At 38.5% G+C, this 27,416-nt stretch overlaps 2 protein-coding genes across 8 annotated transcripts in view; one reads left to right on the top strand and one right to left on the bottom strand.

Moving 5' to 3' along the window:
• Window positions 1-11,045, top strand: part of LOC132798833 (uncharacterized) — an 84,167-nt gene extending 73,122 nt beyond the window's left edge. For 3 of the 4 annotated variants that reach the window (XM_060810832.1, XM_060810824.1, XM_060810839.1), the window contains 4 exons: window positions 1,413-1,899; window positions 4,790-5,178; window positions 5,242-5,647; window positions 6,934-11,045. In XM_060810832.1, coding sequence (XP_060666815.1) covers window positions 1,671-1,899; window positions 4,790-5,178; window positions 5,242-5,647; window positions 6,934-9,299 — 3,390 coding nt within the window. In that variant the 5' untranslated portion in view covers window positions 1,413-1,670 and the 3' untranslated portion in view covers window positions 9,300-11,045. The remainder of the gene's footprint in view (window positions 1-1,412; window positions 1,900-4,789; window positions 5,179-5,241; window positions 5,648-6,933) is intronic. The other variant, XM_060810846.1, reaches the window with a different exon arrangement.
• Window positions 11,046-13,725: 2,680 nt separating this feature from the next.
• Window positions 13,726-27,416, bottom strand: part of LOC132783630 (mucin-5AC) — a 47,844-nt gene continuing 34,153 nt past the window's right edge. For 3 of the 4 annotated variants that reach the window (XM_060788937.1, XM_060788938.1, XM_060788936.1), the window contains 5 exons: window positions 18,592-18,699; window positions 17,722-17,920; window positions 17,478-17,656; window positions 16,546-16,717; window positions 13,726-16,481 (listed from right to left, as the gene is read on the bottom strand). In XM_060788937.1, coding sequence (XP_060644920.1) covers window positions 15,259-16,481; window positions 16,546-16,717; window positions 17,478-17,656; window positions 17,722-17,920; window positions 18,592-18,699 — 1,881 coding nt within the window. In that variant the 3' untranslated portion in view covers window positions 13,726-15,258. The remainder of the gene's footprint in view (window positions 16,482-16,545; window positions 16,718-17,477; window positions 17,657-17,721; window positions 17,921-18,591; window positions 18,700-27,416) is intronic. The other variant, XM_060788939.1, reaches the window with a different exon arrangement.

Here is a 27,416-nt window from a genome sequence, read left to right as displayed (position 1 = left end):
TTTTTCAGTGTGTAAAGAGTTTCTTGACATACTGTATGTGTTAGGTGCACGTAAATGAAACGTATGTACGTCAAACAGAACGAAAATGGAAAATATGAATCGCGTGTTGTGCGAACAGTAGCAAAATTGTGTTTCAATTTGTATTTCGGCAATTTGCTTTGTATATTTGTTCTCTGCTCTTCGCCGCCAATTGACATGTTTTCGCCGCGAAAATGGCGACAACAAAATTGTCGTAAAGTTCTTAAGTATCATCGCAGCTTAAAATACACAGATAGAGAAATACATACAGACATACATATGTTCGTATGTATGTACATATGTAAGTATGTATCGTACATATCATACTATTCGATAATACCAACAATTTTAGTAGTCTAGTACTTTTAGTGATACAATCCAATTTAATTGCTCTAATAAAAAAAGAGAATTTGCTTGGCAACAGTGGCAGTGGAATACGACGTACATACATACATATGCCATACAAAGTCGACAGATCACTTAATTCACCACGTCATGCGGAACAAGTACAAACACACTTACAAATGTACACAAGTATAGTATGTACTACATTGTTGGTACATACATTCATACATATGTACATACATTGTACATACATACATACATGTACATATGTACATATACATGTATATATGTATCAATGTGTTCTTTTTGGCTTTTTGCCGTTGCGCTGTTTTGCCAAAATTATGACAAAATTATGAGACCCTTTCTAGGAAAGAACATAAAAACAAAAAGCAAGCAATAGCAATAATATATAAACGTACATACATACATATGTATACATTCATATGTATGATATTTTGCTTTTACACACATGCACATATTTAGCGTGTATTAGTGTAGCTATACGTCAGGCCTGACACAGTCACGCCCGCACCATTGTTGTTGGCGATGCCGACGTCGCTGTCGCGCACATTGTCGCAAATCGTTTGAAGATGACGCTCAGTTGTTGCGCTGCCAGACGTTTTGGCTCGCCCGAGCGGGTTGGTGGTGGGGGGCGTTAACAATTAAGGTGCGGAGCGACATTGAACAAGTCAGCGAAGCAGCAACAGCAGCGAACGAGGCACGAGACGAGAGCATTTCAATCGCAGCTGGGTGATAACGTCGTCATTGTTGCCAGAGATACGCAGGCCAATTTTAATTTATGCACAACACACACGTATACACACACTTACGCACATAAGCAAGCACTCACAATCAACTCGTTCACTCGTTCAGTTGCGCTCTCTCTCACGTACTCTCTCCACTACACTCCATTCTCTCAACATCTTTTTATTCACTTTGGTTGTGCACATTTGCACATTGTTGTTATTGCTTTATATTTGCGCGCTCACTTATGTAAACTTTTCTCTCATTTTGTGTATTTTGTTTTTGCTCTCAATGGCTCTTTACAGCAGCAGCCGCAGCAGCGACAACCACGAAGCGTCGTCGTCTGGGAGCGCCGTGGTGGGCGATCTGTACTTTGGTTACGTTACGCTCTGCGTTAGTAAGCTTTTGACAGTTGACAACGCGAGACGCTTAACGCGCACGGTAGTTAATAACGACGACGGCAACGCGTCGCCGCTGTCGACGCAGTCGTCGGTAAACGCAACAACAATAACAAAATAAAAATACAATAAAACGCAATTTGAATATTTGCCTAGTTGAAAAATATGCAACGCACTAACATCGAGTTTGAGCGTCAACGTCATCTGGCCAATTGGTTGGTGAAGAGCAGTCCTCACATGGCAGCTGCAGCGGCGAGTGCAGCGCAGCCACCCACAGCAGCGGGAGCAATTGGCAGTACTGGAGCGTCGACAGCAGCGGTAGCTGTGATTGGAGCAGGGGGTGTGGCAGCTGCTGCGCAAATAGCGCCCGGCAACAGCGCTGTAGCCTGTAATGGTAAGTGATGCCAAGGGGAATGGAGAACATTCAAAAGATATACGTGTGTAAGCAAATGCATGCTTGTGTGTGCGTATATAATGCAAGGCAAGGCACGCGCGAGCAATGGCGAGATATGGAAGAGAGCGAGAGAGAGTTTTACGTTTTACGGTTGTAGATTTGTTTGATTCTGCTCATTACTTGCATATGGTGGTTGCTGTTGTTGTTGTTGTTCCTTTCGTTTGCATTGCCTCTCTTTCTGTTGAATAGCGCGCGCGTCGTTCGCTTCGCGTAATTTCGCAGAAACGTGACGACAACGCCATCTCTCACGCTCCTCCAACCCACCCAAAAGCTTCGGCACAGTTGTTGCTTTTGCTTTCGATGTTGATATTTGTTGCTGGTGCTGTGGTGTTGTTGCAATTGATATTTCACAAAAGATAAGCAAAATTTCAAAACGTTTACTTTTTCTGCTGCTTCTTTTTTTATTTCTCTTGTATTGTACAATAATAATATCACTGTGATTTTGCGACGCGCTGTCGCTGTGACGCTTCTGCAGTTGTACTCTCGTATTCGTATGTATTTATTAAGTATACAAAAAAAATTAAGCCAAATGTGCGCAATTAAAGTGAGTAATAGCTCAAGCGACCCATAAACCAACTACAACTACAACACTACAAACAATGGGCAGCAATCGAACAATAAGCAATCAAAATCGAGAGATATTAAACTTTAATTGCGTTGAGGAGTTTGAAGCTTATGAAATCATATATAATAATATGTTTGTTTGCTTGTGTTTAACAGTTGCAGGCGTACTTGACTCGGTAATAAACTATTAATAGAACAAAGTCAAGTGCTGTGCTCACCTGAGGAAATACATGATATAAACGAAAAATAAAGGAAATATATTTTTACTTGACACAGCAATAATGCTACAATAATAGTACAGTAAACACATCTTAATGCAAGCTATATAGCATTAACTGCTACCGGGAAACCTGCCTCAATTCATGATTTTCCGTTGTGTAAAATGAAGTGGTAGTAAACAAAAAAATAATACTAAGCTTATTAAAATAAATGTAAAGTTCAGAAAATATTTAATCAGTTGAGTGCCCACTGTTAACTTAGCCTAAAGTTGAGATTTTGATACAATGCATTTAATTAACTTACAATCACTAATTGTATTTAAATAAAGTACTTTTGTTAAATGTGTTTGCACTGCAACCTATCCTATTTTAATTTTTTTTTTTTTGGTTAAATAAGCCATCAATTATCCAGTGGCTAATAAACAGTAACGTGTGTATGTAAATTTAATTAGATCTTGGCAAAACTTTTTTAAACTTTCGTTTATTTTAGGTGAATGCACAAATAAATAGACAGATACATAATATTTTTTTATCATCATATTTTGTGTTAAAATTTAAATCAAATAATTCAAATGTATTCAATATTTATTGGGAACATGAAAAAGTCACGTACTTTTTATTTCACACATTCGCACACACACGCACTCACGAATTTTTATGAACAATCTTATAGAGTGGCATATCAGGTTTCGTAGAAAGTTCGTTCACACTTATTTAAAAAACAATGAATGGAAGGGACTTTGTTCTGTTTACAAAAGCTAAACACGATACGATATTCAATAATAATAAAGCATTAAAAATACTACTCACTATAATCTGTTTATTGTATTTAGCTTGATATATGTATATAGGAAGTTGAAAGCAATACAAAAATGTTTAAAGTTGTTGTGCACAATTTAAATTGCAATTTTGCCAAGAGTATTTATCATTCTTGTTTAAAGATAACATTCTTATATGATTGATCAAATAACGGAAGAGATTGACATTAAATGTAGTCACTGAAAACGATCATAACAAACATTAATCTCTTTTGTTTAATAGTAAATATTTCCATAAAACGTTATCAAGTTGTCTACAAATCCATTAAGAACCAAGCGATATTTTATAGTATATTCATTTATTACGTTTGTTTTCTTGTTGTTGAACAACAACGTTCGGTGTGTATTAATTATTGGCATTCATGTAGATATAAAACTACTGTTTCCCGCTATTAAAAAAATTGCGATATTTTAAGTTCTAGTTTATTAAAAAACAGAAAACAAGGACCTAATTTGAAGAATAAAGTCTTTTGGTTGATCAATTGTTGCAGAAAAAGGTTTTTTAATCGATACTAACGATATTTTTAGTAAAAAGACAGTATTTAACAGAATAATTCACACAATTTCAATGAGTCTTAAATAAGAATTACGATATTTATGTCATAATTTATTATGGTCATGAGCAGTATAATATATATAATATAAAAAAAAACAATTTCATACGTTTTTGCGATATTTTCAATAATTCTGATTTAAAGAAATTACAAAACTATTTTGATAGCTCCAATGAGAACTTATGTAAGGCAATAATTACATTTTATTTAATATATACATATATACATTTGGTAGAGAACAACAAGAACTACTCGATAGTTAAAAACACTTACTAAAATAATATCGATACTCAAAATAAAGTGTACCTGCATTCGTAGTTGCCAATTTAATTTGCTTGCATTCCGCAGTGCATTCAACCACTGTGCCTTCGTTTGGGCTGCAAAATTGGCTGCGCTTAGCAACAGTTTGAAAAATCAACTGTTTGCTTTTCGCGTTTACTGTGCATTTCTCTGTCAGTGTGTGTGTGCGTGTTTGTGTGTCAGTTTGTGTGGGATTTGCCCCAGTGCAGACAGAGGGCAACAATTATTGTATATATCCATCCATATACATACATATATAATACATATAAGTTTGATGTATATGCAGTACTTTTGTGTGTGTACATGAGCTAATTGCCTCACTAATGCACTTGTGCTGTGGGCTTTGTCTACCTGCGCTTTGTCATTGTTGTTGCAGGTGCCCCATCTGGTGCACATCACGGGCCATTGGCGATGGCTGCTGCCACGGCTGCTGTTGAGGCGCGCAAGCCCAAGTTGCGTCGCTTTAACTCCCACGACACCAGCTCCAACATGTTCTCTGTCGCCGACTTTGAGAACGCGCGTCTGGCGCGCCGCAACGAGATCGAGCTGAAGCAGCGTCTGGCGCGACGCCAGCGCAATAGCGCCAATGGTAGCTATGGCTTGGGCGGCGGTGGCGGTGGCGATGTCGTCACTTCTGCAACTGGTGGTGGCCTCACAGCCAGCAATGGCCATGGCGGCTACACGGGTTTCTGTGGCGGACTCAATGGCAGCGGCGATTACTCCACCGGCGACAGCAAGACCTCCAAAGGCAGCGGCAGAAGAGAGGTGAGTATAATAAGCTCGTTGACTTAGGTGTTGCCTTTCAACTGTATCTGTTTATGTCAATAGGAACCCCTGCCCGCTGATGTATTCCTTGAGCGGTATCCGTTGCCTCGCGTTGCACGCTTTTTGTATCCCAGTAAGAACTCAAACGAGACGCTCCAATCGAGTTCGTCGCACGGCTCCTCGACGGCCGCATCAAGCAGCTCCTCGGGGGGCCTTAAGGCGTCGCACAGCACCAGCAATGGCAACAGCAACGATGCCAACACTGGCACCACATCATCGTCCAGCGGCAGCAGTGGAAATCATCAACAGCAGCAACTCCACAATAACAGCATCAACACTCTGGGGTTCAGTGATGAAGTCTTTCTGCTATATAGGCTGGTGCGGCAGCGCGATATCTATCATGGATACAATGCCAAGTTACAGGCGTCGCAGCGCAAGAAAACTGTTCTCATACCGCAGGAGTTTCCAGGTGAGTAGATCAATTGAAATTCAAACAGTGTCAACAACAGCAACAGCAGCAGGTTGAGCATGAGTCAATGAATGGAATATTAAAATATTTGGACGACTTGAGGAAGTGTGCAACGACTAGAGTTTCATGTAACTAAATGATTCATCTGATGAATCAGAATGTAATTTAGTATAGAGTTGGCAAAGTAATTGCAAGCTTAAAGCTAATGAGAAAAAGCCAAAGGAGTAATGTAATTTATTAAGTGTCTGTCAAGAGTTCTGCGAAATTGTACTATACATTATTAAAAATAGGTTTGTTAACTATTCGATACTCTTTACTTAATTAAAAGCGTAGTTCATTTCTTTTAAACGTACATTGTGTCCTTTAAATAATGTGAACTCAATTTAAACAGATTAAATTAATTATTGTCTAATACAGAACTCTGAAAAGAAAATGATGTCATTTCAATATTGCGTGTAAAACTTGAAATGGTCTTAACTTCACCTATTGTATAATTTATTTTGATATGAAAATAGACTTGTGCATAATTAAACAAATGACTTAAAAATTCAAAAACTTTTCTTTAATGATCCACAAACTTAATGTGGTCTCTATCATTGTTTAATTCTAATTGTGATTAGGTTTTTTGCGTTTGCTCTAAACTGACATTTGTATTGAGTTTATTAGTATTGTAAATTGCTTTTATTGACTATTTAGTAATAGGATTTAAAGCGATTACGTAATTGAAGTGCTTAACTCGCTGCATTCTCATGACTTATTCATGACATGGCTCAAACAGTTGGCTAATTTTGGTGTTTACTGAGCTATTCAAGCATTTAAGTGGGCCTCCCCATGAGAGTTGAGGGCCGAAGTATAGAAGATATGAGTTTCGCTTTGGTTTGCTAATGTGCGTGACAGAGTGACAGACTGCTGAAGTGACAGACTAGCTAACTGACTGACTGACACGAGAGAAAGGCATTGGGACAATGGAACATGGGGGTGGAGGGCAAATAAACAGACAGACAGACAGTGTTACAGTAGAATAATCACAACAATTGCTCATCTCGAATATTATGCAAGTACATTAGTTGTTTTTTTTTTTTGTGTGTTGGATTTGTCTGAACCCATTGTTGGCTCCATGTGACTTTTCACAGCCACTTGAAGCCACGAGGCGCAAACCGAACCAATGCAATAAGCAAACATTATGCAATTAGCTGTTGCTCTGCTGCCGCTGTTGTTGCTGCTGCTGAGGCAACTGTTGACATGGCAACACGAGTCAAACTGATTTCCCCCGTCTTTGTCTTCAGGTTATTTCTCACTGCTGAACGAGAAGGGGCTGCCAACGGCCACACAGTATGGCTCGCTCATGCAACTGGTGCGAGAGCGTGTCTACAAGTTTGCCTCGGTGGACAACATGCCGGCGTTTAGCGAATCATCACCCAGTGCAGCCAGCAATAGTCCCAGTCATGAGGGCTGCCTGCCCACCAAGAATCGGCCACAGTACGTGAAGACAACGGCACGAGGCGGACAGGTATTCCGGCTGTTGGCCGTCTTTGAGGATGGCAAGCAGGAGCATGGTCAGAATGGCCACAGTCACAGTCAATCGAATAGTCTCAGCAATTGCAAGCCGCACTTGGCAAGCGGCGGCGGTTACATGGGACGCGACAAGGAGAAGGGTCGCTACGCTCAGCTGTTGAACGAACAGCGACAAGTGCTGTATGTGCCACTCTCCACCAAGGGCAAATTCTATGAAATTGAGCCGGGAATACCGCAGCTGCTGCAGAAACTGGGTGACACGCAACGCAAACTGAATCCAGAGTGTGTACATCGCTTGGGTGCTCTTGTCTCGGCGGCCAAGCAGTTGCCACTGATGTTGCGCTACATTTCGGGACCCGCCGGCACCGAGATACCCGAGCAGCTGTGCATCAGTCATGTGAGCAAGGAGGATGTGGTCATTGGCTGTCCCATTGACGAACAGTATGCTCACAGCTCAACACCACCATCGGCCGCACAGCCGCCGTTGCAATTGCGCAAATTGTATTGGAGCAGTGATATGCAGTTGGTAAAGTGTCTGCTGGGATTCGTATCAGATCAGCGTATGCTGGCCAATGGATATGTGCAGAGTTTGCTCAAGTTTTGTCAATTCAATTGCGATCAGTTTCTAAAACTGGTGGAGGTTGAGTTGCTGCAACGCAGCGAACGATCCGGCAGTAAAACCCGTGAAGGTCTCAAGATCCTCAAGCCGTTGCATTTGCCGAAGCTGTTGCGGCGCGAGAAGAGCAGTATGGCGGCAATAACGAATACGTCGGCCCATGAGAAGGAGGACTCGATCATATTTCTTAGCAAAACCGATCTGGAGCAACTCGAAGCCAAAGAGGCGGCAGCAGCTGCTGCAGCCGCAGCGGCAACGCTCAACAGCAGCAATGAAACCTCAACGCAGGGAACAAATCGCATCACCGAGCGCATGAAGGTCTTTCAATCCACCAAAAAGAAGTGGTTTCGCAAGCAACAACAACATCAGCAGCAGCAACAACAGCAGGAGGATAAATCTTGTGTTGCGGAACTGCAAATGGATGTGCAGGCGAAGCGCATGAGCATGGAGCGTTATACGGACATGTCCAAGTTGTTGCAGGAGCGTTTTGGCAATGTCGACAATGAGACATCCATTGCCACAGTCCACGCGGACACACAGTCGCTACACAGCGAGACGGAAACGACAACGTTAACCACCAGCATTGACCACAGCTCCATGCCCAAGTCGTTGGACACTCTGTTGCAAAAGTCAATGTCGCTGCAGGACATTGAGCTCTTGAATGGACAGCGACAGCAGCGTCCCGATCTTCTTTCGGCACATAATGCGGCTGGCAATGCGGATGCCATTAGTGAGGCAGGCACCGAGCTGGAAGATGTGGAGAATCAAACGCCACCGCCGCAATCATTCATCACCGAAAAGCTGTACAATGAGTTCCATGTAAAGACCAGACAATACAGCAAATCGTCGAGCAGCCTGCATCAGTTGCGACACTTTTCGCTGCCGCAGAAGATGCAGCTGCATGAAACGGAACGTGAACGTCGCAGTCTGGCGCAATTTAAGGCCGAGCAGCAGCAGCTGGCCAAGGAGCCCATCACTGGACGACGTGCTGCTGGTGGCGTCTCATTACTGGGTGGTTTGGTGGCTTTGTCGCCAGCTGCATTGCTGTCGCCCACCTCTCTGGTGGAGGATGATTTGCCCTACTCGAATGTGCGCGATTCTCTGGTGTTGTCCAGCCTGGGCAGTGTCCCCGCTTCGGCAGCACCTCAAGCAACTGTCGCACCCATTGCTGTCGACTACACCAAGGAGAATATATATGCGGAGATTTGCGCCTCACACACATGTGACACTTTCTCGGGCGTTACGCAGCTGACGCAGCTGCCACAACACGACGAGGGAGACGACAATGTGGACGATGATGATGATGATGGTGACTATGCCTCGCTGAAGTATCAGCCGAATGGACCACAGTCTGTTAGTCGCGTGGAAATCAACTGCACGCCCGCCACAAGCGCCATTAGCTACCACACGGTTTATTTGGGCGAGGAACCGCTTGGCGAGCGTCATGCGACTGCGGGAGCTCAGCATGTGACTACAGTGGAGCTGGCTGGCGAGGATAACATATACAATACGCTCAAATGATGATTTATGTGATTTCGGCGTCGACATCGATTAGCCGGCGCCAAGGGTCTATTCTGAATGTGAAGGACAATGCGAATAGAAAATAGATGATACACAAACTGATGCAGAAACCGTAATAGAACCGAAAGAAACTGATGCAGATGCAAACATGCTTCTATATCTACATGTATTTTACTTTAAATCATCCCTAACTTTGTAAGGTGAAACGCGAACAAAATTGAAACTAACTAACATTTCTATATAAAACTTATGAACTCTTATGAAAAGCAAGAAAAACCAAACGTAGAATGAGTTAAGAACTGAAAACTTCAATACGGAGAGAATTCACTTTTACAATATAAAAATGATTTAAAAACAGTTGTACCAAGTGAAAATTCCGCACTCAACAATTCAATTACATGTATTCGATATTACTACATGAAAGTGAAAATGCAAAACATAGTAATATTCATTTCATTTGCAAATTTTGTATTTGTGTTGTATTTAAATTGAAAACCCGAAACATATAATAATTTTATAGACTGTAGTTGTAACACACGAAGAAAACAAAACAAACATTGTACATGGAGAGCACTCGAAATTTCCTCTACTCTAAGAACGCTCTATAAGCAAGCTCCCTCTCAAAAAAATGACAACTCAAATTGTAATATTAAATGATAACAAAGTGAAGACAAGCAATTTGTATTGTATATAGGCTTAGCACACACCACACACAAACATACCACACACACTTATATTTATATATTCGCATATAATTCATGAAACTGAATATTTGAAATATTTGCAATATTATACAATTGTATACATAATAACTTACATATACATATTTACCTAGACATATAATATGATAATACATCTTTATCTCTAAATATGAAGTTTAGAAATCTTAGCGCAAACCTAAGGTATTACTAGCTTGTAGGCAATCAACAACAAGTCAAATCAAATCTTAAACGATAGATATATATATATACAAAAATATATATAGTAATACACACATGTATATCTAGATCATAAGACATAAACATACTTACATCTATAGAATCTATGACATAATGTAAAATAGCTTGAAATCTATGGACTAACAATTGTGGTCCACTTTTACACGATCTCTCGTATTTGTCGCTCTGTTTAATACTGTATACTATATACAATATATATATACATATATTTTTTTTTACAAAAACAAAAACGGTCTGGCATGGCCTTAAAATTTCGTACTTTAATCTGTCTGTCCGTTTTGAGTGCGAGTTTTCTTTTGTTTTCTCTAAGTATTCCCAGTCACAACATTGAGCCATATTAATAACTTGTTAAGCAGTCCCAAATATGCATTACTATATTGAATATGTTCTAGTCCTCAGTTGAGAGATTTCTATGCGTGTGCTTTCTCTTGTATTTTTTTTGTAAATTTCCTGTATCAGATCTAAATATTCTCGTCAGTTTGGAATATGAATGATCCGCTGGAGGTCTATTAATTTCCTATCAAAGCGACATGCCAAACTGTGTGACCTTTTTGGCAAGGCCAAAAGTAATTTAAATAATTTTCGATTCTCGAGTACTTTGAATAAACAATTAGCAATGAATTTATGTTTTGCGAAAAACTTATCAATATAATGAAGCAGTGTTTAGATTTATGAAAATGGATCTGTATAGCTGAGATTTTATAATATTGTCTATTCCCTTTATCATTTACGATTGTTACAACACTTACTTACGAGTACAAGCAAAACTTTTGATTTACAAATGCAATTGAATTTGTTTTATTTCTTTTTGTTTTAATTTTACAGCATTCTTAAGGTAACGTTATTATATATTGAATTATTAATTTGTATACTTATAGACAAATGCAGCTACAATCAAGTTGAAGCATGATTAGTATTCAGACGTAAATATTCGAGATAAATAGATTAACAAATGGAACCCTGTAAAAACTAAAGCAATACTCACAAAAAAGCTATGATACTAGTTGTAAAACCTTTTGCATGTTCTGATAAATGCAATTTGGATGCGTTTACAAGACAATTCGTAGTGAAAAGTGATAGTAGCTAAGAAAGTTACAAGAATAAAGAGGGAGAAGCGCAAATTCGTGAGAGAGAAAGAGTCTATGATGTGCAGCAGCTCTAAAAGAAAAATTTATCTTAATAACAATAATAATAATAACCATGGGTGTGGTGTGTGTAAATGTACTAAGAGTACTTATACTTTGTAGCGTTTACCTTTGCATTTGAATGTTTTGTAGACACGTAAGTCAGGCTTCACTGTAGCGCAAGGGTGATACATTGTGGATAAAGTTGATAAACATAAGATTTGTATCTATATAAGCAACTACCCGCCAGCATATAAATTGGTGTGATAATTAAATGTCTAACAAACCAACAAACAAATGATACATTTATAAATAATAATTATATGTAACGTAGTTAAACATAAACAAAAAAAACGAAAAAGAAATGCAGTTTTGAAATTTGCTTTTAGAGCACAATATATACGATATACGATATATATATATATATAAATATACATACTATACATTATTTATTAACTATGCGCATAGAGCATTTAAAAAAATGAATCAACAACTTTGCTTTAATGTGAAAAATACAATACATATTAAATGTCATCAAAGATTTAAACATTAGCTAAACAATTTTCGAAAGTCATAAGCAGCGCTAAGCAATTTTCAGGGATTTTTAAAAGGAAAGGCAGAATAAAACAAACAAAACCGAAACAAAGACGAAGAAAATGATAATGAAAACGAATGATTACAAATTGTATGCTTAGTTTAGAATACTCTAAACTAGCGCCCTAAATGCCGCCCGTAGGCCTTTCGAACCAGTTAAGATGGAAGGTGAATTGTGTTGAATTGAGATAAATTGAGTTGAGTTAAGAGATCCAGTCCCCTAAGCAATACAAACATTTCTAAATACATAAAATGAAAGAGCAACTAATAATAGATTTATAACAAATACTACACATAATACACTCAAAATACACGAAACGTACATATTTATTACTCATGTTTTTTTGGTGTCTATGTTAATCCCTAGAAATGGCAATTAATCAATTTAGAATTCAACAATTCAAACATTAGTAGAACTTTAATGTCAAATGCCCACAATCAAAAATGATGAAAAGAAATTCTATTAACAAGCAAACAAATTGATATATATTCTCAAATATACAAGTAAAAATAAATACATAGTTCAAGATATGCAATATTATGTACATTTATGTACTAATAACCTCTTCGAGCACTTTTGGAGGATGCGATTCCGAACTCAAAGTTTAGGTATTCACAATGAGTAAACTTTTGAACTGAAGATGATGACTATGACGATTATGATAATGATGAGGATTATGATGCCAGGTGCTTAACCACGGCGAGACTGAATTGATTAAAATCGATGATAACGCAAAATAATTAATTGAATTGTTTGGTAATGGGTACACACAAACTGATACTGATATTATTGTTGTAGTAGATCTTTTTATAATATACATACACACATAACGTACATACTGCATGCATATATTGTAATTCTCAAATCAAGAAGTCCCTTTTTAGCAGCTTGACTGAAACCGTTTCAAACCGTAGCGAAACTTAAACCCAATCAAATCTATCATACAAATTTATATTTTACGTTATAGTGAAAAAAATAGATAATGTAAATGAAAACAGACCTTTTGGCAACACAAAACTTTCAACAAATACAAATGAAATAAATGAATATGGTTATGAAACTGGTAAAGTTGTTTTTCTTATATTCCAAAAATACGTTAGCCCTTCAAGTTTTCAAATTTAGGGTGACCAGGTAAGTTTTGAAAATAATAGTTAAGTTGGCTGCGCGCAAAAATTGTACTCACGTGAAGTTGGCTGTGTGCAAAAGCTAAGCACTGTTTGACGGTTAATTTAATAAATTACGCTATTCATTTTATGGATTTGTATCTTTCGGAAACAATTCTTGAGATTGAGAGAAACACATTTAAAGCTTCCGAAAAAATATTCAAATTATTTTGCGAAATATTAAAATCAACGCAGTGCTAAATGGAAATATACCAAATATTTTGGTAAATTTTGCGTGCGGTCACATCTAGACAAAGGTACTATGGAATACAGCTTTAGGGAAGAGTTCCACACAGGTAAAAATCTATCTATAACATATAACAGTTCGACATATTGTCAATATGTTTGAATTCACAAGCCTAAAATCCTAAAAGTATGCAAAGTTTTGTAAAATTTGCATTTGACAACATAGTACACTTGTATCTATGAAAGACGGACAAATCATTAAGACTATCCCAAATTTGACAGTCTAAAGAAATATTCTTTAAGACAATATAAACCCTGGTCTTTAAATAATACTTGACTAATGTCTTTTTAATATTTATTAGACTAAAGAAAAGATTCCAATAATTTTTCTTTATGTATTTCGGTTTTATTCTGCACATACATTTACTGACATACATACTAATTCATATTTCATCTTTATAATCATAGTTTTCTATTAGTTGCATAGTTTTGCTTGTTATGCATTTTATTTTCAATTAAGTAGTTTCTATTATTTGCCCAAATGTTATGTAGCTTTATTCTCTTGAATCACTTGATTTGGTTTTTTTTGCTATCATTATCGATTTAATTGTTTTTTTTTTTTATAATTTCTTCGATGCGCTAGTTGAAAGAGCCAGCCATTATTGTTCGAATTTGAATTTTTGCAGTAGCTTTTAAAAAGTGCCTTAAAAAGTGAAAAGAACTTTGAGAAAATGAAAAATGTGTGTTTAAGTTGAACGAAATTGAATCATATTTCTTATACTTTAATAATTTGTTGTCATAAATTATTTTTATTTTTTTGGTTTTTCTTTTGTTTTTGGTTGAGAGCTCTTTCAACGTTTTAAGACTCATTTGGAAACTGTCTGTGTTTTAGGGATGCTTCTGTTCATTCTACTTATTTGTTACTTTTGGGCCAGTGTAGTTGTTATTTAATTTGTTACATTCAACTACATGGACACTCAATTTTGGGGATACATATCTAATTGTTATATTGCATGCTTTTGTTTTTAATTCAATTACTTTTGTATTATTTGATTCTTTTAGTTTTTATAATGCCCACACGGAAATCCTTATTGAAATTTAGCTCTTAGTTGATGGGAACCAACTGGACGACACGATGGCTTTCCTTCGCTTTTTTCAAAAATTTCTTGTTATTATAAGTATTCTATTATCTGTTGTATATTTATTTAACGATATGTTGGTATACAAACTTTATAATACCCTGACTAATATAGGGATAGCTTTAGAAAGCGCGGGTTGGCAATTTTCTTTTCATTATTTATTTTTTTTTGCTGAGCACTTGGCCAATTATGTAATTGCCACAGAGTTGGAAAATAAAGAGAATTCTGATCCAGAAAGAAAAATACATTCAAGTCGATACTAACAGTTCAAGAAGTTTCTCAAAATGATAGAATATATGTTATGTTACATATATTAAAAGGAGCAAGCCCTAGGGAATTAATAGACACTGAAAGCTCGTTGTAAGGTTCAACAGTATATTGTAATGTCAGTCATGCTCTGAATTCACGAATTTAGGTTCTATTATAATACATTGTTCTTCTCTCAAATGTTGAAAATGAGAACAAATAGTTACAATATTTTTTTAGGTTTGCATAATTTTGGGGATTTGGAAATTGAGAACACGACTGTTGGGCTTTTAACGGAGTGTTTTTTGTTTGTTTGTTTCTTGATTCTTCTTGTTTATAGTAATTGTTGCTTGATCTTGTGGCACATTCAAAAGATAGTGTTATAGTACACATACACGCACACATTCATACTCACTCAGTCTCACACTCACACTCTCACTTACGCACACACAAACATTCGAGCACACTCGCATACACACACAATGGTACCTAGATTGTGGCTGCATGAAATCCTAACTAAAATCGTAACTAACTGTCGCATCATCATTTATTGGCCAAGCTTTGCTGGACTGAGCACCAGCTCCGGCTCGAATTTGCTAGCCGATGGCTGTGGCGGTGGCAGCAGGGAGCTGCCACGCCCTCCCATTGTTGCGCTTGCGGATGACGGCTGTGATTTGTGCTCCATGCCAAAAAGGGACGCCGACGTAGATGCCGATGAGGCCGTTGCTGGCCGCTGCATTGTCATTGCCGACGTCATCCCTGTCATCCCCGTTGCCCCCGTCGCTGCCTTGGCTGCTGTTAACGGCTGCAATATGCTCAGACTTGTGGTTGCAATGCCCGTTGGCTCCAGAACCTGGCCGGGTATGCTTGCCATGGCAGTGCCCGCTATCGATGACGTCGGCGGCGCGGGCAGCGGCAGCAAACTGATCGTTGTCGTTGTGCTGAGTGTTGGCGACGCACTCGACGTTGCCGTTAATCCACTCAAGCGGCTGGCTGGCATCGCATAGACGGAACTCGAGCCTGTCAACGTCATGCCCAGCGGACCACGCACCGTCGCCGCGGCTGAATAGGTGTGCGGCTGCGCCGGCGGCAGATCGTAGCTTGTGGGATGTGATTGTGAGCTGGTCAGACGTGTGTTGTTGTTGGTGGTGGGCGTTGTGGTCGTCTTGGGCGTGGCACCCGTTGAGATGCCCGGACGTTGCGCTGGCGTGCTGAACGCCGCCGTATTGCTTTTGAGTCTTGGTATCGCTCCGGTGCTGCAGCTGCTTGGCAATGCCATCGGCATCGGCGCCGTCGATGTAGACGTTGATGTTGCAGTTGATGTAGTCGTTGGTGGCACAATCTCTGTGTCCATTAGGGAAGTTTCCTCGACGACCACAATGCCATCCAGCGAATCTCTAACGGTGGAGGAGGAGGACAACGACTGCGACTGCTCCGGTTGCTCTTGCAACTGTTGATGTTGCTGTTGTTGCTGTCGTTGTTGCTGCTGCAGTTGTCTCTGTTGCTGCAGTGCAACACGTTGGCGCACCAATTTGCTATTGGGTTTTTCATCTAGTGTGCTCAGGGTTGTTGTGGCTTTGGTTGCCGTTGCTGCTGTTGTTGATTCTGTTGGTGCTGTTGCTTTGGTGGTACTACTCGTAACGGCAGTTGTTGTTGTTGCTGTACGTTTGGCTAGCTGCAGCTGTTGCTGCACAATCTCCTGCTCCTCATCGCTCATCTCGCACATGTTCAGAGCCGTTTGCAGTTTCTTCATCTCTAGCGGCGCATCAGCTGTAATTAGTTCACATTATAAATACACATACATTTCAAATGATTACTATTCAAATAAACTAACCACCCATGTGATCCATGCTCTCTGGCTCATTGATGATGGGCACAACTCGATTGATCGCTGTCTTCTGCTCGTTTTGCATGAACAGCGATGTGGTGGCAATTTGTCGCAGTGCCTCCATTCCCTCATTAAGCATCTTGCTCTGGCTGCGCTTATGCGCAATCGGATATTTCGGCTGAAAAAATAATTTGTTTATTATTTAAGAAGAAAGCTACAGTTGAGTGTGCTCGACTGTTGGATACCCTTTACCGATTTTATCACAAAAATACTAATGTACCAAGGGCTATTTTTGGTGTAATCACATAGAACTACATTTAAAATATACCATCGAATTCAAAACATACCGCATTGCCAGCCAAGCCAAATAAGACCCGTAGTTAGTAGGTGTTTTACCATATGAAAGAATTTCTTAAAAAACTTCTACAATTTGTAATGTGTTTGCAACCAAATTTTATGAAATGATAAGTCATCTACAGTAGTACAGTAGTACAGTAGAATGTCGATAATTGTATTCTAATACTTAACACAAAAATGTGGCTTAAAACAATTCATTGACAATCTGGTTTATTAATATTCTTTGGTATATTTTCATTGAGCTACCTGGAACTTCAAAGCTATAGTATGCTTTACTGAAAGAAATCCCTCAAAAACTGGATCATCGTATACTTTTGTTAATCGCACAAGTGACGAGATTTAATAGCTGCTTTATGTTTACCTACAACTTTGTTTTCAACTTTTCACACACAACACAAAATGTGCTGTCTTAAAAACTATGCGATAATCTAAAATGGGCAGTTATGCGCAATGCGATTAAGTTTTTGATGAACAAACAATTTTATGCAATTACTTGTAATTGCATGTAAATATCCAAATTCTACTGTACATTATTTGAAATTGAAGGTTGTACACTATTATTCGTCAGGATCTTAACTTACCTGCACCGCAGGTCCGCGAGCAATGGAGACGCGTTTGCTCTCATTGCGAAGCAGAGAAGTTGTGTGATCCGCATCGATCTTGTTACCATTTTTCTTGCGCGTCTTCTTGCTGGATGAGATGCAGTGTGATGGACAGATGCAGAAGAGGATGCGTAAAATGCAACAGATCAGGCCCAGTCCTGTAAGGGAAACACATTTAATATGTTGATAGTAATACAGTAAGAGATAACAATTGTATTATTGCCTATGAGAGAGGGCCCTATAAGTCTTAGCTCCACTGTTTTAAAACCCTTCTCGCCGGTGCCGACAAATGCAATGACCAGACCCAGCGCCACTGTGCCAAGTCCCACATAGAGAAAGGCGTTCGCAAATGTGCTGGGTCCTCGTAGAACGCCCAGGAAATCTTCATCGTCCGAGGAGCCGCCCAAAGAGGCATCTTGTATCTGTGAAGTGAGAGACAAATCTATTACTATGCGAGTACAAATGAAAATGATCAGAGCATTATTTCCCCAACTTATGCAAGTTAATTGAGATAACTGAGGATGTGAAAAATGTGAATTTCGTATATAATACAAGTCCTGGCTACAGTCTGATATTATCTCAGTTATCTTTGCATTCTAAAGAGGGGCTAACACTCGGAAATGGAAAAGAATTGTAATTATAGTTTAATATGGGTAAAAAGGGCATGAAAATCGCAGTTAAAATGAACTTAAAAATGTTTGGCATTTGGATTGTAGAGTATCAATAACAACAATAATAATAATAATAATGGTAGGTACGAGTATATATGGCTTCTATAAATATAAATTCCTGCGCCACCTAGAATCGAATGCGCTGAACATATTGCTTAAAGCGAGGTGTGATCATAAAGAAAGAGGACATACGAATAAATGATGCAGTTGAAGGAATTAAATGTGCGACAATTGATAAAAGGAAACTGATTTCCTTGATTTGTAGTAAATTGGTTGGTAATTTGTTGTTTTTCGATAGTTGTGGTAGTTGGGTTATTATTGTTGTAGGTTGGTTTTTTGTTGTAGTTGTTGTTGCGGATGCAGATGCAGATGGTACGGTATTTACACAGCGCTATGTGAGAGGCTCTACGTGATGGACTTACTCGGTTACGCTTCACCCAGCGTCGATGGCAGGTGGCCTGTTGCTGTTGCTGCTCCTGTACGCTGCAGCGGCGGCCGCGTTCCAGCCAAGCGGCGCGTCCCTGAGCGCACTGTGGGATCACAGTATCGATTGGTTAGATTTTATCGATATGCGGACAACGTATGGTCACGAACATCAAAAGGCGAATGCGACATCGATATCGATATCGATAGTGGTATCGATGACGACGGCGACGATGACGACAGCGACAGCGACATCGACATCGACGATTACAACACGCGCACGCACGCACGCACACACACAAACACACGCGCACACACACGCACGCACGCCCACACATAGATAGCGTGATGGTGTGGCCGGATGGTGTTGTGTTGTTGGTGGCGGTGGGTGGTGGGTAGTGTCGTTAGTCGTTAATCGGTGGTCGGTGGTTGGTGGTCGGTGGTCGGTGGTTGTGGTGGTGGGGCAAATGCATAGAAAATATATACAGTTACTGTGATTAGTTTGGCTGTGTGAGAGCATCGCTCGGTGGATTTTCTTTTTGTTTTTCTTATTTACTTTTGACTTTTTTTTTCGACTATTAGTATAAATATATATTTGGTAAAAGCATACAACAAAAAGAAAATGTAACAAAACAAAAGTACAACTCATTTCACAAGAGAGTAACGACTAATGCAAAAGCAATCAACTTTTAATTTCAATTTTGCAATTCTCAATTCAATATTCAATTTCATAAAGTTGTTTGTGGTTTTGGGTTACACTTTCAATGATTTCCATCAATTACAACAACAATATTAAAAATACTTGACAGCCAATAACTTGTACAACGATTTAAGTATATATTTTCGATTTTTTTTTTTTTTTTTTTTTGTTAGTAAAAGGCATAAACACACATTGAGTTAAGAAGGAGAGTAAACAGTTAACAGTTAGGTTATGAAAACATAATATATGAAAAAACACATCAAGTAAATGGAAAGAGGTTGAAGGGAAGAGAGAAGAGTGGAAACGTCAACACATCGAGAAAGAAAACATAAAAAATAAATATTAATTGAAAGAGAAAGGTCAACACACTGCAAGACACAACTTGAACTGCATTCAAGAAATTGTAGGGTATTCCAAACTCCATATGCTAACTTTAAATAATATTCTCATGCCTCAGCGCCAAGCTTGGGAAAGCTTTCATAGCAAGATATAGTAAAAATATGTATCAATCATCGTAGATCAGTCATGCAATAATATTCAAATTATAGACTAAGTCCCTGAAATGTTTGCCACAAAACGCTCTCAACCTTTATTAATATATTAAAAAAAGGTATCAAATATAAACTAAATTTTAATATTTATTTAAGTTATATTTGATCAAAATTGTTAATTTTTTAATGTTTAGTGAAATCAATAAAATAGATAATATTTGTAATGTAATTGAAAAAAAATAATGTATTAAATTTTAAAATGTTAAAATGAATAATTAGGTTGATTTAACCACTGTATACATATACATATGTTTTATTTATTTATTTGCTTTTTAAAGTAAACTTTCCGCAAATCAGACAAACAAAAGTCAATGCCATTTCAACTTGGACACACAAGCAAACACACACACACACACACACCCACTCCACACTCCTCATTCACTCACAGGCATAGACAGACCCACATTTAGACATTCTAATGGGCTGTCGCGACTCGCGATACGGGGACGCTAAACCTCAGAGCCGTAGACCTTACTAGACTATACGATACGATACCATATTAACAGGGGACTGCCGCTAAGCCAGCTACTAAATATGCTGCGTGTTAGTAATAAGGCAAATAAAATGACACATCCACACAGACATACAGATGCACAGAGTGGCCTATATACAGAGCCATCAGATATATAGATATCTAAGTGTTGTTACTATTTCTATATATATACACATATATATATATATATATATAGTATATATAATATCTGCACGTATATGCTATAGTATATCATATAAAGCGAGTATGTGAAAGCGTCGTCAGGTCGCTCGCACGCTCGACGGAGTTTTTGGTGCTGTTTCTGTTTCTGGTTTCGTTTGCTTTTCGTGTGCGAAATCGCAGCCACATGGAGGAGGCTTATCGATCGGCACTGAGTGCTCCACATAACTGTAACTGTGTTGTATGTTGCCCTTGACTTGTTCTTGTTCTTGTTGTTGCTGCTGCTGTTCTTGTAGTAGGTGTAATCAACAATTTGCGACGCTGATTGACGAATGACGGAGGCGCCACAGCAGACCACAGTTGTAGTAACTTACACGCATTCACGCAGCTTGTGCTGAGCTGCATGGAGAGGGGGGTTGAGGTGGTTGGTTGTAAACAAAATGTTGTTGTCAAGTTCGCAGTTGACGACGTGGCAGGTGTGTTTATTCGGGCTCTTGGTTTGTTTGGCCTGCCCGGCCCTCCAAATGTGAAATGCGAAAATTATAGCTAACTGGAATATAATTTGCCAATTGTGAGACCACAAATATAATTATTATTATTATTATTGCAATATTGTGGGCCGAACTGTGACAGCGACACGTGGCAAATGGCAATTCATTTAAAATTTGCATTCTATTTCAGTAGAAATTTTTTCATGTTCGCTTTTATTTTTTTTTTTTGCATACTTTATTTTCAAGTCGATCACGCCAGGTGTTCATTAAACTTTCACCTTTTGACAATGGCTTCCCAAACTAATCGCTGAATCCATATCACAATGGATTAGCTATTTTTAAACACACTACCCGCATACCATAAAGTTAGCTAGCTAGCTATTTCCTTCATTCTTCCCCTTCCTTAGTATTACACTCAACGTTTTTAAGCACACGCAACGTCGAGCACCGAAAAAAAAGGTTGTCGAAATTACAGCCAAAACCTCAAAATTTTTCTCTTCTTTTTGCATTCTTTTTCATGTTGTACGAGGGTGACAAAACGCTAATGAACAGCACTCACGGAAGCAAATGGCAGCTGCCCCAAAAATTGTGCTACAAAATTTGACGTTTTATGGCAAATCGAAGTACTACGACAACTCAAAAATATGGTCACACAGGCTACCTTAACATCGAAAATTGTGATTAGTTCATTACCTGTAAGCCAGTTGATTAGAAAAAGTTATTTAACCTCACTTTAAACCTTTCTTATAAAAAATGAAATTGATTTGGTAAATGACAATTCTCTCCTAGTTTATATTAAATTATACTTATAAAATGAGTGATTATATACTTCGTGTGTACAAATGTTGTTGGGGAAATACAAGTTAATTGCAGTGCAGCTTTTAATAACGATAATTAGCTGCTGGTTTGGGATTTTCTGGCCACACAGATTGCCGCCATTGATTTCTTTCATAATAATAAATTGTTGTGGCGCCGAAAATTAACATGTAGCTGCAACTATACGCCGCGACGTGACAAAGGCGCAGGAAGTGTACAACACATTAACGACTGTAATTTATTGTGGCCCTATTGATTGTTGAAGATTGTTTTGTGATTGTTGTTTGCCTTTTGGGCTTTGTTTGCTGTTAACTTGTTGTAAGTACTTGACTGACATGGGACTCGAGGTATGCCTAATTATAGATCAGCGAGGGACATAAATAATTCATTTCGAGTTGGAAATGGAGCTGACAATCACAACTGTAGCCGGAAGTTCAATTCACTGATTGAATGCATAGACAACTGGAAACATGTGTCAACTAGTTTCGTTTGAGTTATGCTTTAATTTTATCAAAGCGACTTTAGTTGGAGACTGAACTATCAATTGGTTGTAACTCAATCTTCGTTCAATTTTACATTGACTTCGATTTAAGAGCTTTCCATTTCCTCCAAGTTCGATCTACCCAAACAGCAACCATAACATTACAATTGCACGTTCACATCCATCTCCACGTTTACGTTCAGTCCACGTCCTTGTCGACAGCTACTAACTGCCACTGGACGTATGTGATTGTGAATGTAAGCAGCTCGGCAAGCAACGACTTGAGTTTAGTTGAGCTGAAATGGAAAGAGCTGAGCTGAATCAAGTGCAAAATGCACTTGAAAATCAACAATCAAATACTGTGGCACAGCCAGAGGCACACAGGTGGGCTGCCAGCCAAGTCCCTAAGTCTCGAGCTCGAGCTCGAGCTGGAGAGCTGAAGGAAAAAAATGTGCGCAGGCTAATGAAAAATGCAGCTGCAGCAGCCACAGCTGCGACTGACACACACAGAGAGAGAGAGGCGCATAAAAAAAAGAAAAACGTAATGCTTAGACAATGCAGTCAACTGGATGGGAACAGTGCAAACGAGAAGGAGAAACCGAAAGAGACGACACTATGCTACTCAGGGACAGCTATAGAGACATTACAGCCAATTTCACTAAATGACACTGAACGTGTTGGCCCTACCCCCTCCAACCCGTATTCCTCATCTAACATCCAACATCCTCAACGGCCAACAGTCTCTTAGTTTCTGGCAAGAGCCTTGCCGGGTGTTGATGTTTCCTTTGTTTTGCTGTCGCAGCCCTGAAGCAAAAAAGCCTCAAGGTGTTCACAGCTCATGCGGTGCATGGTTCTACTTATGGAGCCTATATCTGGTCCATGGCCAGGGGCAAGGATGAGGGCATACGAAAGAGACTTTGCAGTAAATTTGCTACACAAATCAGCATTAAATAGACCCAGGACTCTAAGCTCAGACCCTATTCAACCTGTTCTCCAGCAGTTCATTAGGGTCAATATTGCCATTGGCCACTTCAAAGACAACCGCAATGTGGTCCAATCTAGTGTGTAATGCTTGTTCTCAAACAAAAATACACCAATTGTGACTTTAAAGAGTAAATATTTTCACTGCGAACAAAATTAACTTAACATAAAGTGATAGAGGTTTTATACTCGGTACCCATAGGGTAGAAGGGTATTATAACTTTGTACCTGCAGGAAATGGATGTGAGAGGCTGAAGGAGACATCTCCGACCTTATAAATTATATATATTCTTGATCATCGCCAACAGTATGTTTGTCCGTATAAAACTCAGAATTGAAGAGAATATAAGAGATAGAGCTATAATTAACTACATTATTTATGGTTCCTGAACATTTGTAGAATTGTAAATTGTAGAAGCTGTGCAATGTTCTCATAGCATCAAAAACTTGGTTTTTCTGGGCATTTTATTTTCAATTTCCCTCAAATGTTACATTTGCCCCATGTGAAAATCCATAAGAAAAAACTCGGTTTTTCTATGTTCGTGAGCTATGTGAAAATATCGAACACAAACGTAGAAATATAATTTTTTCGGTGTATTTTGAAGTTGATAATAAAAATATGTGCGAATATGTCTTTAAAGTTTCATTACATTCAGCTCAAGTGTTTTGCTGTCACACTAAAAAATTTACCCTTGCCGTTTTTTAAATTTTTTTTTTGTGTAAAAACGTCAAAATGGGTAAAAATAAAAAATACCGAGTGGCTGAGGAAACGGGGCATTATTTAAGAAATTTTTTTGTATGACTAAAAAAGCAATCGGGTCTTAACATTTCAAATGACAATCTGGTATACTCATCCGTTTATTTTGAATGTCGTCCCATATTAATATACCAAATATAGCATTCAGTATGTTTTAATATTTTATAATATATTAATTTGGTATATTTTTAGAATAATACCGCACTGTTTTGCTGTTATTTAAATTGGATTGCTGTAATTTCACAATCGAGCAGACTCGACTTTCTTACTTGTTAATTGTTAAGTTAAATATATGAATACATTTGATAAAATCTATTCTAAAGTGCTTAAAGCTCTTTTTTGCTATCCTGAAATACATAGCTATTGGATTTGTATCTTCTCACTTAGTCGGATAGTCGATCGAATGAAATTCAATTGAAATGCAGTTTGGTGCGCGTTAAATGCATAAAACACATTCAACACATGAGACACATACAGATTTAACACGCAGGAAGAGACAGAGAAAACGGGTGAGCAAAAGAGAAAACTTTCAAGGCTATGCTTAGAGTAACGAATTCAACAGGAAAAAAAGGAAATGTCGACCAAAGAGAAAAGTTGCAGCGACGAGTCCAAAAAAACCAATTTAAAGGCAAACAACTAAACTTGTTTTAGTCGAGCGTATTCGACTGACAGATATCCTCTAAACAGATCTAGTGAAATTATAAATTCTATAATAATTTATCAAGTATTATCCGCATTTATATTTTTGGAAAGTCATTCAATTTGAAAACTAGTTAAATTGAAATCAATATTTGTGTTTGCCAAGCAAAGTTGCAGTTCATCAAAAATTTATTATCAAAGTGTGGTGTGATTTAATCGAAACTTTATTTGCGTCTGAGCATACAAAAGTTAAGATACCTTGTCAATAGGCGAGGGAGAAGAGGGCAGAAATTCAGTTTCAGAGCCAGGAAAGCACAAGGCGCAGATTGTATAATGAAATCGGAATCGGAATTGGACCAACGGCTCAAAGTTTAGACATGTGGAATGGGGTATTTGAGGCCGGGGCAGGATCTAACCCACGGGCACCGCAAATTAAAGTCGTTTTGTGGCTTAATGTGGCAGTCAGTGTATATAAGCATATATGTATGTGTTTGTTTTTTTGTAAAACTGTGTGTGTGTGTGTGTGAGTGAGTGTTGGTCTTTGAGTTTTCTGTTTCAGGGTGGACGCACAGTGTGCTGCAGCGGAAGTGAGCGTTTCTTTTAGTTTTTCTTCTTTTGCTGTACTTCCGGCCATGAAATGTAAACGTCGTTTTAGTTTTGCTTTTTCTTTTTCTTTTTCGGATTCTTTTGTTTTTCCTTTTTCTTTTGAAAATGAAAATGTCAAACGACTGTCGACTGCCGACTGCCGTCTGCTGACGCCAAACGAAGTCGAAATATGCTGCTAATTGAACGCGTGTCGCGGCTTGATTAAAGAGAATTCCAACCATGACTATGTACAAGCCACTTTTGCTCCATCGATCTGTCTTGCACTCAATTTCACATACATCATAGAGCGGCAACAGAGGAGAAGGAGGAGGAGCAGACAGAAATATGCTACATAATTTGCTCGCAATCAAATTTTTAAAAGTGCTGCGCCAAGCACTAAAATTCAACTCAACTCTCAACTCGAGAGATGCCGAGCACAGGAAAAAAAAAACAATGGGGAGCAGAGTGCTGTAGAGACGTGGCGAAAAGGAATGGCTGGGGGGAATCGGTTCTTATTTCGTTTCCATTTGATTGCAGTCGAGTGCAGTTGCAGCAGGAAATGGGCTGCAACTTGTACAAAACTTTTCGTTGACAAAAAGAGGCCTTGTTAAAGTTAAATGTCTTAAAGATTTTAGGATTTCAGCAGAAATGATGTATACATATTTGAAAAGCGTATTACTTACATGAACATGGCAATTATTTACGTAGATTGTTAAGATCTTACCACAATGTTTAGACACGAATATTTACAGGCGCGAGTGAGAAGAATTACAGCGAAAACTTGGAGATTTCATGGTAATCATTCATTATGTCGGATGTTACTGATGGAAGACTAGAGCAAAATGGCTGGGCCTGGCCTTGTACTATAGACTGGGTAAATGATCTCTCAATATTTAAGTTAGTCCTGCTATAAAGACTATGATGTTTTAAGTTGTATACCCTATAATATTTCAAGAAAACGTTGCCAAAAACCAAACGTAAAACTAAGGAAAGCATTTTTTGTTGTTAGATTAAAGAGTGCACACAGAGTGTATTGTAAATCATTAGCTGCTCGATAGTTTTTAGCGGGTTGGCAGCCCCACATTATGGATAGATGCCATGCGATTACTTTCTGGCCCACTTATCAAACGAAAAACAAACAAAGAATCGAAAAATTAACAAAAAAAATGTACAAGAAAATGAAATATTTTTTGATAATTAAGCGCATGCGAGCAACGCACAAACACCAAAAGGAGCAAACGAGAGAACAATAGAAATAGTAAGAAAAGTGAGTGAGAGAGAGAGAGATAGATAAAGAGAGCGAGAGCAACAACAATAGTTAGCTTAATTTTAAAAATGAGCGCAAGGCAATGCAAACATGCAAGAGGCAATATTTGTTTTTGTTTTTTGTTTAGAAAATTATACGATAGTTGCTGGCCTAACGATACTTTCGATATGCCGCACACATACATACATACACAGATACAGATAGTTGTCGCACACACTCGCACGCTCGCACACACACTCACATACACACACAGACGCACAGAGACAGACAGCCATACTCATATAAGCTAGAAGCTATATTTACTAAACCTAGCACGCTACTATGTTCTTAGTCACACAGAGCATGGGTCACAGCACAAAGAGAGAGAGAGAGAGATACAGTGAGTGAGAGAGATATACAATATAATATATATTTAAGAGAGATAGAAAGAGAGAGAGAGAGCATTGCGATTAGACGTTTAGACACCAATAGTTTATTAAATGCTGAGAAACATTAAATTTTTGACTGTACCTAATATTTCAGATATTGTTTTTTGGCAAGTGCGTTGCATACTTTAAGGCGTTATTTGGTTGGGTGTGTCAGAGAGAAAGAGAGAGAGAGCGAGAAAAGAGCGCATGATAAATTGTAATTTAATGTCGCGTACCTGCGTTGAGAAAAAAATTAACAGTAAAGTGTTAGGTGTGTGTGTGTGTGTGTGTGTGTCAGTGTGTGTACTTATTTTCTTTTAAATTTTCGGTGCGTGCTTCGAATAGTCGAGGTAAAGAGAAAGAAACTGAGAGAGAGAAAGAGAGGGAAAAAGGGATAGTAGGGAGAAAAAGATAGAAAAATAGAAGAAACGATAAGCAATTTCTTTTGTTTAAGTGTGTGTCTGTGTTTGTGGAAAAGAAAAGCTGAAGATGAGCGA

Source organism: Drosophila nasuta, chromosome 2L, assembly GCF_023558535.2.
Source record: "Drosophila nasuta strain 15112-1781.00 chromosome 2L, ASM2355853v1, whole genome shotgun sequence".
Taxonomy (NCBI): domain Eukaryota; kingdom Metazoa; phylum Arthropoda; class Insecta; order Diptera; family Drosophilidae; genus Drosophila; species Drosophila nasuta.
The sequence above is the reverse complement of the archived record's forward strand: the minus strand, read 5'-3'. Positions and strand labels throughout refer to the sequence as shown.